Source organism: Saitoella complicata (assembly GCF_001661265.1).
Source record: "Saitoella complicata NRRL Y-17804 unplaced genomic scaffold SAICOscaffold_7, whole genome shotgun sequence".
NCBI classification, from domain to species: domain Eukaryota; kingdom Fungi; phylum Ascomycota; class Saitoellomycetes; order Saitoellales; family Saitoellaceae; genus Saitoella; species Saitoella complicata.
The window spans coordinates 70,170-84,758 of NW_017566998.1; the positions used below are offsets into that span (position 1 = coordinate 70,170).

Sequence of the window (14,589 nt, forward strand, 5' to 3'; positions counted from 1 at the left end):
CGAGAGAGGAAGTGGAGCACCCGCACTCCCACTTTACCTGCCGTTATTATAAGCGCATGCGCACTTGAGCATATATGACCCCGTTCGGCACGCTCTTTCGGCTGTATCCACCCGACACGATTTTCCCCATCGCAATCTCCGGAGCTGCGGACACAGGGCCAAGATCATCGAGCACGTCTCGTGAAGCGTGGTGGCCATGGGTCGAGGTTGCGGAGAAAGGAATGAGGTATGGGAGTAAGATGTGCGTGGCGGAGCAGATCTGGAGTACAGTGATTCGGTAATGGAAAAATGTTGTTCCGACCGGATGCTACGGTATACAAATGGGACATCCTTGTATGAACGCACTTTCCCACGGGTTGAGCACCCGAAGTCCACGTTGGAATTTACATCATCGCAGAAGGAGATAGCAATGCCGAAAGTACCAGGACAAAATTGGCAAGAGGGTTAATGTGTGGGCAAGGCTCGTTCACTGATGACGACGCCGGTTGTTATGCAATATAGGGGCCGTGTCCCAAGCGTTCCGTGTGGAAATCAAGCAGTGCTGTATCGACAGGCCTAGGTTTACTTTCCACTGCGCCCATGCACCAGGCAGCCGGTTTTAGTGCCAAATTCCTATCACGCAGGTAAACCTCCATCCGGCGTACAAACAACCAAACGCAGCCCAAGACCGTCACAAAAGTTGCGAGTGCAACAGTCATCAAGCCCGACGTTCTCGTTTTTTATTCTACTACACTCTTTTCCACTCATTAAAGACAGCATACACTCACACAATTAGAACTCAGCATGAACAAGCAGGCATCTGGAGGTCACGGAGGAAAGAAAGAAGGTAGACAAGAGGCCGAAGACACAATCTTATCGCACACCGAAGGCGCCAGCTCCGGTAGATAGCAGTTCGGTTAGCGTGGGAAGCGAGCAAGGAAGACGAAGATACGGTTGAATGCGCCATACGAGACGACTTTCAATATAAAACAGAACTCCAACGATCGAACGCCATTCATCCCAAAATCCACCTATGTACCTAGTAGATCACGCTTTTTGTTCCGACATTATCAAGCGACACACTTCCATTCAGCAAAAACACACCATTTACCTCCACCCTCACCAGGCATCACAAGACCGCGCCACACCCCAGGCTCATTAATCTTGACGCTAACCTCCCATTCGCCACGCTCGTTCTCCTCATTCCTCCTAATTCTAACAATTTTCCCGCTAGGCGTCAACAGCCCAATCTTTGCCGGCTTCAACGTCGCAGCCAGCGAAGCACGACTGGAAAATTGCTTCAAGGCAAACGTGTAAGTGTTACCAGCGTAAAGCCTCGCACACTGCGGTGTTCGAACATAGATGTCGTAAGCAGCAACCTGTGGTGCGGGATACCTCGTCAAAAACTCATAGTCTGGTGTCGGGAATTTGCCGGGCGTGTGCACGATCGGCAAACACAACGCCAAACTAGGCGGGGAGACTTGAGCACTGCTCATTCCGACCGTATTCTTCTTGCAGGCGTATACCTTCAAGATCCCGACGCCGACACCAGGTTTGAGAACAGCCTTGAACCTCCATGTTCGGCGTCCGTCGACCCAGAGACACTGTGCCATGCTCCTCTTCCTGAGAACGGCGCCGGCTAGCGTCTCGACTTCACAGACACAATCGACGTCCTCGCCAACCCTCACATCGAATTGCGCAATATCAAGATCCTCGATGCGGCCGAGCGAGGTATCGTACTCCACCATCTCCATGTTCTTCATCCAGTACGCTGGAGCCGTAAACGGTAACGCCATAGCTACGTCTACAGGCAGTGGCGGAACGATGTGCTGCTGATCAGCACGCACAGGGAGATGGGTGTAGATCCACTGACTCGGTCGTCCGAGGAACCAGTGATCGCGCTCCTTGGCATGTGAGACGAGGTTGGCATGCATGGGATGCCCAGCATTCGCAAGCGCAACATCAAACATCCTCCACTCACCCTCAACGAGTACCGCGTTCCAGACGTGGTTGACTTCGCCGAGCACGGCGTCACCCGGAACGTCCGCGGGTTGCTTCAGGTGGCCCCGGACAATCTGACACGGTACTCCGATAGCTTCACACATGACCTTCACGACCCACGCAACTTCCTCGCAGGTTCCTCGCCGTCTTTCGACGACGCGACGAGCGTTGATTTGCGAGCTCGCCCCATCACCCTCGCCATCAGTCAGGGCGCCTTCCTCTAAGACCATCTTCTCGGACACCCACGTCCATATCGCCCGTAGACGTTGGATATCATTCTTGTATGGTCTGCAGATGTGGCTAACCGCGACGTTTCCTACTGTCGTCAATGGCAGTGTCTGGAGGTATCGCACGGCTTTATCAACCAACCCCACACTCGCCCAATCGATTCTTACCTGACTCGTTCCTTCCTGAATCGGATTACCATCCGCGTCCTCTTCGCCCTGCATTCCCTCCTCCACGATCGCAATGGAGTCCAAGACGGGTAAGCCATCGATTTCAAGCCGCTGGACTCTATCCCGCCTTTCGTTGCTCGAAACGGAGTTCGCACGGTAGAGATCCCTTCGCACTATTTCGTATGCCTGCATTTGTCCCGTGGATGTAGTCGGACCAGCCATGATTGGACTGCCGATAGCAGTACTACCGCCGAAACCCTTACCCGGGCTCTTTAAGCTCACGGCGGAGAACACCTTTTGCACGCCCTTAATGAAGCTCTTCTTCGTTCTCAGGACTGGTCTCTCCATGCTGCCCATACCGGTGAATCTACCGCTTGCCGAGCTGGCTGACCTTGAATCAGAGCCACCGACGGAAATACCGGAGTCGTAAGCTTGAGCGCTCTGCACACTTCCTTCTTTCTGCGATTCCTTCTCTCTGACACTCCGGCGACTCGCAATCCGTCTGAGTGATCCCTTCCAGCTCTTCGTTCTTGTCAGGGGCGCAGGTACTGCAAAACTCTCCTGCCCAACTTCCTGACGCATCCGTCGTCGGATGAGTGAGCCAGCAGAGGTAGCGGAGAAGTCCGATCCGGCAAGGGAGAAGACGGAGCGAGTCGTAGAGCCGTAAGCGGATGATGCGGCGTGGGAATCTGTACGGGATGCGGCGCGGGAGAGGGTTCGGTGAGGAGGAGGAGGAGGAGGAACATCATTCGCTTCTTCGTCTTTTGTTGCGACAGGTGCTGGAGAAATCGCACGTCGAAGGGTCGCATTTGACTTTGTTCTTGCAAGCGGCGGCGTAGACGCCACAAGACCTTCATGGTATGACATCGGTCTCGTCGACAACCTCGTGCTCGGCCTCTCATACCCGGCCTCCCCAAGTCCACCGTGATAACTCATCGGTCGTGTCCCGAACTCCCCATGTCTCGACCTAGTCGACATTGCCGTCCCAGATCTAAGCGCAGGAGAAGCCGTGTAGCCTTCATCGTCGTATCCATTATCCTGTGTAACACTCATATCATCCAGGCTATCCAACACGTCCTGCATCGCATGCGCCATCGGACTCGGCGTCCGTCGTTGTTGTGGCTCGACGTCGTAGTCCGGGTAATCGTAGGTCTCCTCGGGCTGGTGAAACTCGACTTCATCGCGGAGGGTGTACATCGTCGGCGTCGGGCTCGGTCCACGTCCGTGCATGCTGATCCGTGATGCGCTGCGTTCTCTCATCGTCGCTCTTGATATGCTCCTTTGTCGGTCCTCCTCCATGTCGTCCTTGGAAGGAATGAGCTCCACGAAGTTACTGGGAAAGACACCTGTTGTTCTGTTCCGCTTCAGGCGTCCATGCCACCACAATCCATCCCCTAATCCTATAACCTCGATCATGTCTCCCTCCACGAACCCCAGGTCGCCCTTACTCTCCGCGCTCCAGGAATACACGGCGCGACACCACGCCGGCAACTTTGGCGGTACAATCGACATTGTTGGTACTTCTCTGTTCACAGCTGTACTTGCCCTTGATCTGGTCGAAAAATTGGATTTCGTATACGAGAATAGGAATCCCGACTTCAGTACCCCAGCGCAAGCCCAGCGTTCACTGCCCTTTGCCCTTTCGCGTGTTGCGGGCGCGAAATGCCTACACATCCAATGCTCCTTCCGAATTTGGCAGGACAACAAACATGCGCGCCCGACTGCGCCACGTAACGTAGAGAACGACACCCATGGTCAAACGAACAAATGTGACGGGAAAGTGTGAGGTGCCGGATTTTGACGGTCGAGCTCCTGCGTCAAGTCGGTTCGTTTGGGTACCAGACCTGGCCGCAACTGCGGCAATTCTCAAGGGCTGGTATGCGGCTATTGGTTTCTGCCCACCTGGCAAGCAAATATTCTAACCCATCATTATAGCATTACTGAGATCCTTTCACATGGTTATCCTTACTTCACATTCTCTCATAAAACAACTTGCCTTGCTGTGGACAACTCCCTCCTTAGCATGCACTGTCGCTTAGGTGACTGGGATTCCGTTGTCGACTATCTCGAGACTGAAACTGCAGAATCTACAGACGTACAATCCATCAATTTAACGCGCATTGACCATGTTTACCTCACAACACGTCACGTCCTTGGTGGATTCTTGGACTGGGTGCTGATGAAGACATGGTTCGAGCACGGCAACGGGCTGGTGTATGAAGAATGCCGAAAGTCTTACCGACTGCCAAACAGCCTCGACAGTCGTTCAAATTTAAAACGGCTGAGCTGTATCCCGTGCAGCTGTCGCTGTGATAGAATAAACCCCCCATCATCTGCTATGACCAACGTACCTGGCAGTACATCCCGTTGCTCGGTCGCTCTCTCAATTGTATACTTCATTGCCGAAGGTAATCATACTCTCTAGTGACTATCTGCTGCCGTTCCTTGCCTTCTTGCTGAACGATGGCTCCGCAACCGCGTACGACAATCCGGACATGAGAATGAGCATGCGAAAGTCACCGCCGGCAAGGATGAATGCATGCGATTGAACGCTACCAGTGATTCCCATTCTACTCAAGCCGTTATCGTCGTCATCCCCACCAATTGGCAGATCAAAACTCGCTTGTCCATCCGCCCAATACATACCTCCGTACAGGCCCAGTCCCCTCGAGCTCACGCACGCACGCTCGTGGCGCACCTCCAGAACGTCACCGCCGAATTCGCCACACCACCGCGACCCACGCAGCACCAGAAACTCACCATCAGAAGAGCCGTCTTCGAGAAAGTCTACACCATGACCGACGTAGACACCGCCGAATTAAAGAGCGCATTGCCTCAGGATGATTCAAACGGCCAAGCACCAGCTGCACCCGTCATCCCCACAATTGACTTTACCCAGCACACAATGGATGACGGCACCGTCGTCTCAACGCTCGAACGCGTCGTGAAGGATACCCAAGCGCCCGCGACCCACATCCCCGCCGACGAGGACTTCTTCACCGACGAGACGCGAACGAAGCCCAATCTCGCGTATCTGAAGAACCACTTCGTCAGGGAGGGACGACTGAGTGAGGAACAGGCTTTGTGGATCTTGGAGAAGGGAACGGAGATTTTGAAGACGGAGCCGAATTTGTTAGAGGTTGAGGCGCCGGTTACGGTTTGTGGTGATGTTCATGGGCAGTTTTATGATTTGATGAAGTTGTTTGAGGTTGGTGGAGATCCAGCAAACACAAGGTATGTACATTGAATCAGGAAAAGGTGAAACGCCCACTGACGGTTTGATGTACAGATATCTCTTCTTGGGTGACTACGTCGACCGTGGATACTTCTCCATCGAATGTGTTCTGTACTTGTGGTGTCTCAAGATCCACTACCCAACAACCCTCTGGCTCCTCCGCGGAAACCACGAATGCCGACACTTGACAGACTACTTCACCTTCAAACTTGAATGCAAACACAAATACTCCGAATCCATCTACGAAGCCTGTCTCGCCTCCTTCTGCTCCCTCCCCCTCGCCGCAGTCATGAATAAACAGTTCCTCTGCATTCATGGTGGACTGTCTCCCGAGTTGCATACCCTCGATGATTTGAAGAATTTGGACCGGTTTAGGGAGCCACCGACGCATGGGTTGATGTGTGATTTGCTTTGGGCGGATCCGCTTGAGGAGTTTGGGAGCGAGAAGGGGAACGAGTTTTTTGTGCATAATCACGTTAGAGGGTGTTCGTATTTCTTTTCCTATGCGGCTGCGTGTGCGTTTTTGGAGAGGAATAACCTGTTGTCGATTATCCGGGCGCATGAGGCTCAAGATGCTGGGTACGATCTAACGTACCTTTCTTTGACGGTGATGCTAATGATCGTACAGGTATCGCATGTATCGGAAGACGAAGACGACCGGGTTCCCATCTGTGATGACGATTTTCTCGGCGCCAAACTACCTCGACGTCTACAACAACAAAGCCGCCGTGCTCAAATACGAAAACAACGTCATGAATATCCGACAATTCAACTGCACGCCTCACCCCTATTGGCTCCCCAACTTCATGGACGTGTTTACGTGGTCTCTTCCATTCGTTGGCGAGAAGGTTACGGACATGCTCCTTGCCATTCTCAACATCTGCTCCAAAGAAGAATTGGAAGAAGAGACACCTACCTCCGTCGGCCCCGCGACTCCCTCTTCTGAGGGCTTGACCCAAGCCGAACGCGACGAACGCCGCCGCGCAATCAAAAACAAAATCCTCGCAATCGGGCGTATCTCCCGCGTCTTCACCGTCCTCCGCTCCGAATCCGAATCCGTAAACGAACTCAAATCACTCTCCGCATCATCGCGTCTTCCCGCCGGCACACTCATGCTTGGCGCAGAAGGTCTCAAGAAGGCCATTTCAAGTTTCGATGAGGCTAGGAGACTGGATTTGAAAAATGAGAGGTTGCCGCCGAGTGGGGAGGAGGTGGAGAAAGTTAGGGAGGAGGCGTTGGAGGAGAGGGTTGCTGAGGCGGTTGCGGGGAGGGATGAGAGGGTTGAGGGGATTGCGAGGAGGTTGAGTATGTGAGTACACTTCTCTCTTTTGATTACTGGTGTGAGGAGGGACCGTGGCATCTAGCACTGTGCAAAGTGGGGGCCACGGCGGACGATCTTGATCTCCTCTTACTCGGTATCTTCTTTGGGTTGTTATGGGCGTGTGCTAACTTGTATGTTTTTGAAGTTCTCGGTCTGCCAAATAGGCTTTGAATCACTGCGTGATCTCTACCACTACGTAGCTTTTGCGGATCATTATGGCTTATGAGAATGTGTGCGTCTGTGACGTACGGAACGACTGAACGATAAAGAAATGATATCGATAATAATTCTGGATTTTGGCTTTTTTGAACCTTTTGTGTGCTGTAATGCTGGTTTAATATCATTCGTTCTAAATGTACGACAGTGTCCTCAAGCTTTGCTGCCTCACAAGGCTCCTTCCAGCCTATCCCGAACATATCACTAGTACTAATCTCAACCTCTATATCCTACACCTCCGAACTAACCTTCGCAAACCCTTCCAATGCCTCCCTCGCACCCCCATTCACAACACTTTGCCAAGCAACCTCCACCCCCTCCTTCCAACCCCCAGCAACCCCCGCAACAACCAACAACGCCGCCGCATTCAACAAAATAAACTGCATAACAGGTTCCTCCCGCCCTACCTCTCCCACCAAGATCTTTTTGAGTAGAGCAGCGTTCTCGGTTGGTGTTCCGGATGCGACGGAGGAAAGTGGGTGGCGGGTTAAGCCAAAGTCTTCGGGGGTGAGGGTTTCGGTGCGGTAACCTTCGGGTCGTGTAGAATCCAGAATCCAGACTCGAGATGGACCGGCGATGGAGAGTTCGTCCAATCCTTCCTCACCCCAAACAACCATCCCCCTCTCCGCTCCCAATAATCTCAGAGCCTCGGCATACACGGATCCAAGCCATTCACTGTGTACACCCAATATCCGTGCCTTGACTTTGACGGGGTTAAGGAGTGGACCGAGGATATTGAAGATGGTTGGGATACCAATTGAGGAGCGGATTGGTGCGACGGAGGCGAGGGAGGGGTGGTAGAGGGGTGCGTACAGGAATGCGAAGGAGGTGGAGGGGAAGATGCGGGGGAGGGTGTCGTAGGTTAGGGAGTTTAGTGCGCAGCCAAACGAAATCAGAATATCTGCTGAGCCGGAGGCTGAGGTTGACGCTTTGTTTCCGTGCTGTACATTCGTCTGTTAGTGATGCATTTGAGGTACTACGCTGGGGCATTCACGTACCTTGCAAACCTTAACTCCACACCCACCAACGACAATCGCCGCAGTCGTGCTAACGTTGAATGTATTCTGTCCATCACCCCCCGTTCCCACAATATCCACGAAGCCGTCACCCCACTCTTCCCGATGCTCGACCTTATGCCCAAATTCCTTCATGAGCTCGACCATTCCGGCTATGACATCCGCGCGTCTATCGACTTCGCGCAACCTCATCGCAACTAGCAAGGCGGATGTCTGCGCAGGTGTGGAGGGCGAGGATGGGGAGAGGATTGAGCGGAAGACATGGGTGATTTGCGAGGGGGTTACGGTGAGTGGGGATGCATCGATCTGCTTGAGAAGAGTCTTGATGTCTTTGTTGAACTGTGCTACGACGTCTGCGTCTGCCATTGTGTTGTGTTTTCCTGGTGGTGTAGGTCTGTGCGTTAATTGCGTCGCACAGACTCGACGCTGGCCAGTGTGGCTCAGCCGCGCCCCGACCCCCCCGCAGCCGGCCGACCGTACGCGTCGGACACCCACATTACGCTCAACGCTATCTTCCGACGTATGTAACTTCTGGAATGAATCAACCCCGCTTTACGGGACTCCTCTTCGGCGACCTCCTGTCATCGGAACAATCGGGTAACCGCTTCCCGTCCCTTCATATATGATCGATCGACCTCACCACCATGAGCCTTTCTCGATCCACAAAGATCAACAATTGCCATGGGCTCAGTAACCAAAGTCCTCGTCGCAAACCGCGGTGAGATTGCACTCCGGTGCATCCGCTCCTGTACCTCCGCCAATATCCCTACCGTTGCGATCTACACCCCCGCTGACGCAGCCTCCCCTCACACCCTCCTCGCAACCGAGAAAGCCCTCTTGCCTGGCCCAAACGCAACAGCCTACCTTGACATTGACGCGATCATTGCCATTTGTCATGAACGGGGTGCAGACGCTGTGATCCCCGGGTACGGCTTTCTCTCTGAGAATGCGGATTTCGCGAGGAAGTGTGAGGAGGAAGGGATTACGTTTATTGGACCTAGTGCGGATGTGATGGTGGAGTTTGGGTTGAAGCATCGAGCGAGGGAATTGGCTATCAAGGCTTCCGTGCCAGTCGTGCCCGGAACCGACCTTTTGACTTCCGAAGAGGATGCACTCTCGGCCGCCGAGAAGCTCGGGTACCCTATTATGCTCAAAGCAACCGGCGGTGGTGGCGGGATGGGTCTCCAAGTCTGTCAGTCATCCGGCGATATCTCCAAAGCGTTCAACCTCGTCAAAAGCCGCGGAGCAACACTCTTCAAGAACTCTGGCGTGTTCTTGGAGAAATATTATCCGGATTCACGACATATCGAAGTCCAAGTTTTTGGTAACGGGCTGGGTGATGCAATCGCCTTTGGTGAGCGCGAGTGTTCGATCCAACGTCGTCACCAGAAAGTTGTCGAGGAATGCCCTTCGTCTTACGTAGCCTCCACACACCCCGAACTCCGTGCGAAGCTATGCGAGGCTGCGGAGAATTTAGCGAAGAGCGTCAAGTATGAATCAGCGGGAACGATCGAGTTTTTGGTCGATGACGCGACGGGCTCCTTTTTCTTTTTGGAAATGAATACGAGGTTACAAGTCGAGCATGGTATCACCGAGCTCTGTTACGGCGTCGATCTCGTGGAGCTCATGTTACGTCAAGCCAACCTCCGCCGTTCCTCATCCTCCGGGATCCCTGGAGATGAGTTAGCTGTGATGAGGAATTGGCGACAAGGACCCCAGGGCGCAAGTATCGAAGTTCGACTCTATGCCGAGAACCCGGCTAGGGATTTCGAACCCTCGCCTGGGACGTTGCAGTATGTTTCGTTTCCTGAGGGGGATGGGATCAGGGTTGATGGATGGGTTGGGACCGGGAGCGTGGTTAGTCCGTATTATGACCCGTTGTTGGCGAAGATTATGGTTCATGCGCCTACCCGCTCAGAGGCGATCGAGAAGTTGGTGAAGGTGTTGACCGAGTCAAAGGTGCAAGGCACGCCGACGAATAAGGACTTCTTGGCCAAGATCGTTGCGTCTGAGCCATTTGCGGAGGGTGCTACGTTGACGAATTTCTTGACGACAAAGTTTACGTATAGGCCGTGTGCGATCGACATTAAATCACCCGGAGCCTACACTTCGATTCAAGACCTCCCTGCTCGCCGTGGTGTCGGTAACGGTGTTCCGGAATCCGGACCCATGGATTCGCTGGCGCTTCGTTTGGCGAATATCATCGTAGGGAATGCGCCGGGGGCGGAGTGTCTGGAGGTCACGTTCAATGGACCTGAACTCCTCTTTTATGCGCCAGCTGCGATCGCGGTATGTGGTGCCCCCATGCCGATGACAATTAATGGAAAGGCGGTAGGGATGTGGGAACGTCTCGTTGTCCGGGCGGGGCAGACGTTGAAGATTGGACAGGTCAGTACGGATGGGTGTCGTGCATACCTCGCTGTACGTGGCGGATTCCCCGAAGTCCCGATCTATCTGGGTAGTAAGAGTACGAGTCCGAGTGTCTTGTTGGGCGGGTATCAAGGTCGTACACTCGTTGCGGGTGATTACCTCGCTCTTGATGAACGCACGTATCAATGGGCGGAGGAGGTCACGGAGTTTGTGTTGCCGGAGGTTTGTAGGCCGAGGTATACGAATGAGTGGGAGGTGTGGTGTATGCCCGGTCCCTATGACTCCGATGACTATATGACGGCTGAGGATAGGGAGATGATTTATGGGACTGCGTGGACGGTGTCGCATAATTCCAACCGTGTCGGGATTCGGATCATGGGTCCGAAACCGAAATGGTCGCGTCCTGATGGCGGCGAAGGTGGATCTCATCCATCCAATCTGTTCGATTATGGATACCCGATGGGTTCTATTAACTGGACTGGTGACGATCCCGTTATTTTTGCGATCGATGCGCCGAATTTGGGCGGATTGTTGTGTTCTCACACTGTTGTTCTCGGGGATTATTGGCGGATGGGACAGTTGAAGCCTGCGGATACTATCAGGTTCAAGCGGACGACGTTTGAGAATGCGCTTGTGTTGAGGAGCAGGGTGGAAGAGTTCGTGGAGCATGTCGCCGCGCTCGTCAATGGGGAGAAGGTCGAGCCGATGGCGTTGGATTTGGAGTTACCGGAGGGGTATGGCAGCTCGATTTTGGCGGAGTTCAAGGCTGATCCGGCTCAGGGACTGGACTGGGATATTCAGTACCGACAAGGCGGTGATGGATTCCTGTCTGTTGAGTTCGGACCACAAACGATTGATGTGATCGTCCGATGCCGTATTCAGCTCCTCTCTGCCGAAATCGAGAAGCTTGACGGCATCATCTTCTTGAACCCCAACGCACGCTCTCTTACCGTTCAATATGATGGTCAAGTCATCTCTCAGTCGGATCTTTTGAACAAGATGATCGAGATCGAGAAGAGTATTCCGGAAACTCGTAAGGCAGTTATTCCCTGTCGCGAAATCCATTTGCCTATCGTGTTCGACGATCCGATTTTGCAGGAAGCATCCAAGCGATACATGGAGACAATCCGTCCTACAGCCGCATATCTCCCTGACAACATCGAATACCTCCGTCGCTCAAACGGTTTCGAAACTCGTGAAGAAGTCTTCCAGGCCGCACTCTCCTCTCCATTTCTCATCGCTGCCGTCGGATTCCTCGCTGGAACCCCCGTCGGATTCCCACTCCTCCCAACCTCCCGTATCGTCGGACAGAAATACAACCCAACGCGTTCGTACACCCCAGCAGGCACCTTAGGATTGGGCGGCAGCATGTTCGCAATCTACCCCTGCGACGCCCCCGGCGGGTACCAACTCTGGGCCCGCACCCTCCCCTGCTGGGACCCCTACGGGACCAAACCCGGCTTCGGCCCAACCCGCCCCTGGCTCTTCGAGGCGTTCGATCTGGTGTATTTCCACCATGTCGAGCGCAGCGAGTACGAGGATGCGTATGCGCGGTATGAGGCTGGGTTGTACGAATTTGATATCCGTCCGACGGAGTTCGATGTCGGGAAGCATATGGAGGAGATGGCGGGGCATGAGGAGGAGAGTAAGAGGTTTAAGGAGCGGCAGAGGGTTTGTGCGGCGGAGATTCAGGCAGAAGAAAAGGCTCTTCTCGCAAAGTGGCTGGAGGAGAAGGCCTCTGCCACGACTGCTTCTGTAGGTTCTTCGAAGGATGACCTCGAAGCTATGCTTGCATTGCCGGGGGCTATTCCGATTACGAGTCCGATGAATGCGAATGTCTGGAAGATTCAGGTGCAGGAAGGTGATGTGGTTGAGAAGGACGGCCAGGTATTGAGTATTCTCGAAGCGATGAAGATGGAGATCAACGTGAGTGCTGGTGCGGAAGCTGTGGGTGGGGTTGTGAAGATGGTGGTCGTGGAGTCGGGCACGGTAGTTAAGCCTGGGGATGTGATCTTGGTCGTTGTTAAGGAAGGGTTTGAGGGGGAGAATTGATGTGTATGATATTCACGGATTTCTGTACGCTTACGTTTGCTTAGAGGAATAGGAGGGTAGTGTTGTCTTCAATGTATATCTTTATTGAATGCCACAGCCGTGCAGCGCTTGCGATAAGCCTATGCGTAGTTCATATCTTCTTTATCGTACATCCTTTCCATTTAGTCCTTCACTGCTCCACTTAGAGTCCAACAGCGCCAACACCGATCGCAACAGCTCCAGCCGCCAACACCGCAGCCTTCATGCTACCTTCCCAGCTTCCCATCTTCTCCGCACCAGAGTTTCCAATGGCACTAGTAGCGGCTCCAACGGCCCCGGTGATGTCTGACACGACGGATCCAGCGCCAGCGGTAGCGGAGGAGAATGCGCCGCCCGCACCAGAGGTGATGGTAGAAGCGACCCCACCAGCGCCTGAAGTGACGGTCGAGAAAGCGCCACCGGCTCCAGAAGTAATGGTGGATGCTACACCTCCTGCGCCAGAGGTGATCGTAGAGCCGACACCGCCAGCTCCGGAGGTGACTGTGGACGCAACGTCACCGCCTCCACCAGTGATGGAGGACAAGACGCCTCCGGCACCGTCGGTGACCGAGTTAACAACGTCCGAGACGACGTTTTGCGCGTAGACAGCGTGAGCAGCGAAGGGGAGGGCGAGGAGGGCGTATTTACTGATCTGCATCTTGTTTATCTTTTGAGTCTGTTTTGTTTATTGATCTCTTGGTGTAGAGGTTTGGTGGAGAGCCGAGAAAGTGCGCACGGGGATTTACTTATAGGCGATGGAAGCTGGCGAACGTCATTTCGCTTGTGGATTGGGGCTCGTCTACACAGGGATGGGGACTGTGCTTTGTGACGTCATGCGCCGCTGTTGCTTCGCCACACTGTCGACGTTCGCTGTTAACCCGCTCGCCGTTCGGATTTGTCCGGCCAGTGATACCTATGAGTGGGCTGTTTTGCTTATCTGGTGAAGAGTCCATATTATATACCTCTGATGGCTTCTGAAACCGATCGGGTCGTTGGTTGTTGTCTTGGAGTTTGAGGGTTTGCGTCACACCTGATTCGTGCCTGTGCCGGTTGTGTCCAATGTGCTTGAAGTCACAGGTCGATATGCTTTTCTTTTACTAGTAAAATACTCGTCTCGCACCTTTTCGAAGCCTCCGCTCTGTGTGATGTGTTTCCGTTTCCTCCCTATCGGTGTGCTCCGGTTCACGTTATTGGTGCGACTGACCCTTAAGCTCAGAGACGTCGCAACCAGTTCATCGACTGTCAACGTACGCAATTAGCCAGGTATAGCTCATATAGTTGTTGCTGAATTCGGGAGTTGCAGGTTCACGCGGAGCATTCTTTGTGCCGGTGTCCAGAACATCCCTTGACCGTGGGACAAAAAGCTGCATCTGCCCAGTAACAAAACCGGCGGACACATGGAAAGACGCTTTGCCACAGTGGCATACCACTTTTCCGTGTGCATTTACATTGCCGTGTGCTCAGGTAGCAGCATAATGCCGTCTTGATCTATTGAAATCTCTTCAACGCCGTCATCACGCACAATTCAATCGACCGTTCAACCCCCCCTGCTTCTACACTGTCAACACTAACTTCTCCATTTTGGAATTTTATTGCACAGAAATTACGCCAGCAGCTGGCCCCCATAGCCTTTGTCTGCTTGCAAGAACATTCGCATCAATTCTCGTGCGAAGGGCGGCGCTCGAGTTCTGGTCCTGCAGCGGTCTGTCTATTGGGTAGTAGTGATAGTAGTATATGTAGACGAACATTGCCTTAGGCGATCCAGTACGGCAGAGAGAAGTACAAAGCTACGGTAAAAGGCAAACGAAACCCAAGTACGAGTCCTCCCAGTTCAAGTCATACTCGTACGTTTTCTCAAATGTCCAAAATTGGGTAATACCATTCAGCAGCCGAACCACCGGAAACAGGTGAAAGCGGTTAGCCACTGTGGCAAACGGCCTTTCCGTGTTTCCGAGGATGTTCTGGTAACGCACCTTACGCCTGCCT

At 53.4% G+C, this 14,589-nt stretch overlaps 5 protein-coding genes across 5 annotated transcripts; 2 read left to right on the forward strand and 3 right to left on the reverse strand.

Annotated features, from left to right (window-relative positions):
• Positions 1-938: 938 nt before the first annotated feature.
• SAICODRAFT_29657 (uncharacterized protein) lies at positions 939-1,629 on the reverse strand. The gene has a single exon (XM_019167466.1). It carries the CDS (start codon positions 1,590-1,592, stop codon positions 1,050-1,052), a length of 543 nt encoding a protein of 180 aa, XP_019025167.1. The 5' UTR covers positions 1,593-1,629; the 3' UTR covers positions 939-1,049.
• Positions 1,630-5,280: 3,651 nt separating this feature from the next.
• On the forward strand, positions 5,281-6,923 carry SAICODRAFT_34248 (SERINE/THREONINE protein phosphatase 2B catalytic subunit; the record flags this gene model as incomplete). Its single annotated transcript, XM_019168346.1, has 3 exons — positions 5,281-5,609; positions 5,665-6,189; positions 6,239-6,923. 3 exons carry the CDS (start codon positions 5,281-5,283, stop codon positions 6,921-6,923), a joined length of 1,539 nt encoding a protein of 512 aa, XP_019025168.1.
• Positions 6,924-7,377: 454 nt separating this feature from the next.
• On the reverse strand, positions 7,378-8,529 carry SAICODRAFT_24386 (anthranilate phosphoribosyltransferase; the record flags this gene model as incomplete). The annotated part of the gene is made up of 2 exons (XM_019166775.1): positions 7,378-8,088; positions 8,146-8,529. The coding sequence occupies 2 exons, from the start codon at positions 8,527-8,529 to the stop codon at positions 7,378-7,380; spliced, it is 1,095 nt and encodes a 364-aa protein (XP_019025169.1).
• Positions 8,530-8,668: 139 nt separating this feature from the next.
• On the forward strand, positions 8,669-12,585 carry SAICODRAFT_18145 (putative urea amidolyase; the record flags this gene model as incomplete). Its single annotated transcript, XM_019165907.1, has 1 exon — positions 8,669-12,585. Exon 1 carries the CDS (start codon positions 8,845-8,847, stop codon positions 12,583-12,585), a length of 3,741 nt encoding a protein of 1,246 aa, XP_019025170.1. The 5' UTR covers positions 8,669-8,844.
• Positions 12,586-12,716: 131 nt separating this feature from the next.
• SAICODRAFT_18146 (uncharacterized protein) lies at positions 12,717-13,332 on the reverse strand. Its single transcript, XM_019165908.1, has one exon. It carries the CDS (start codon positions 13,259-13,261, stop codon positions 12,767-12,769), a length of 495 nt encoding a protein of 164 aa, XP_019025171.1. The 5' UTR covers positions 13,262-13,332; the 3' UTR covers positions 12,717-12,766.
• Positions 13,333-14,589: the final 1,257 nt, after the last annotated feature.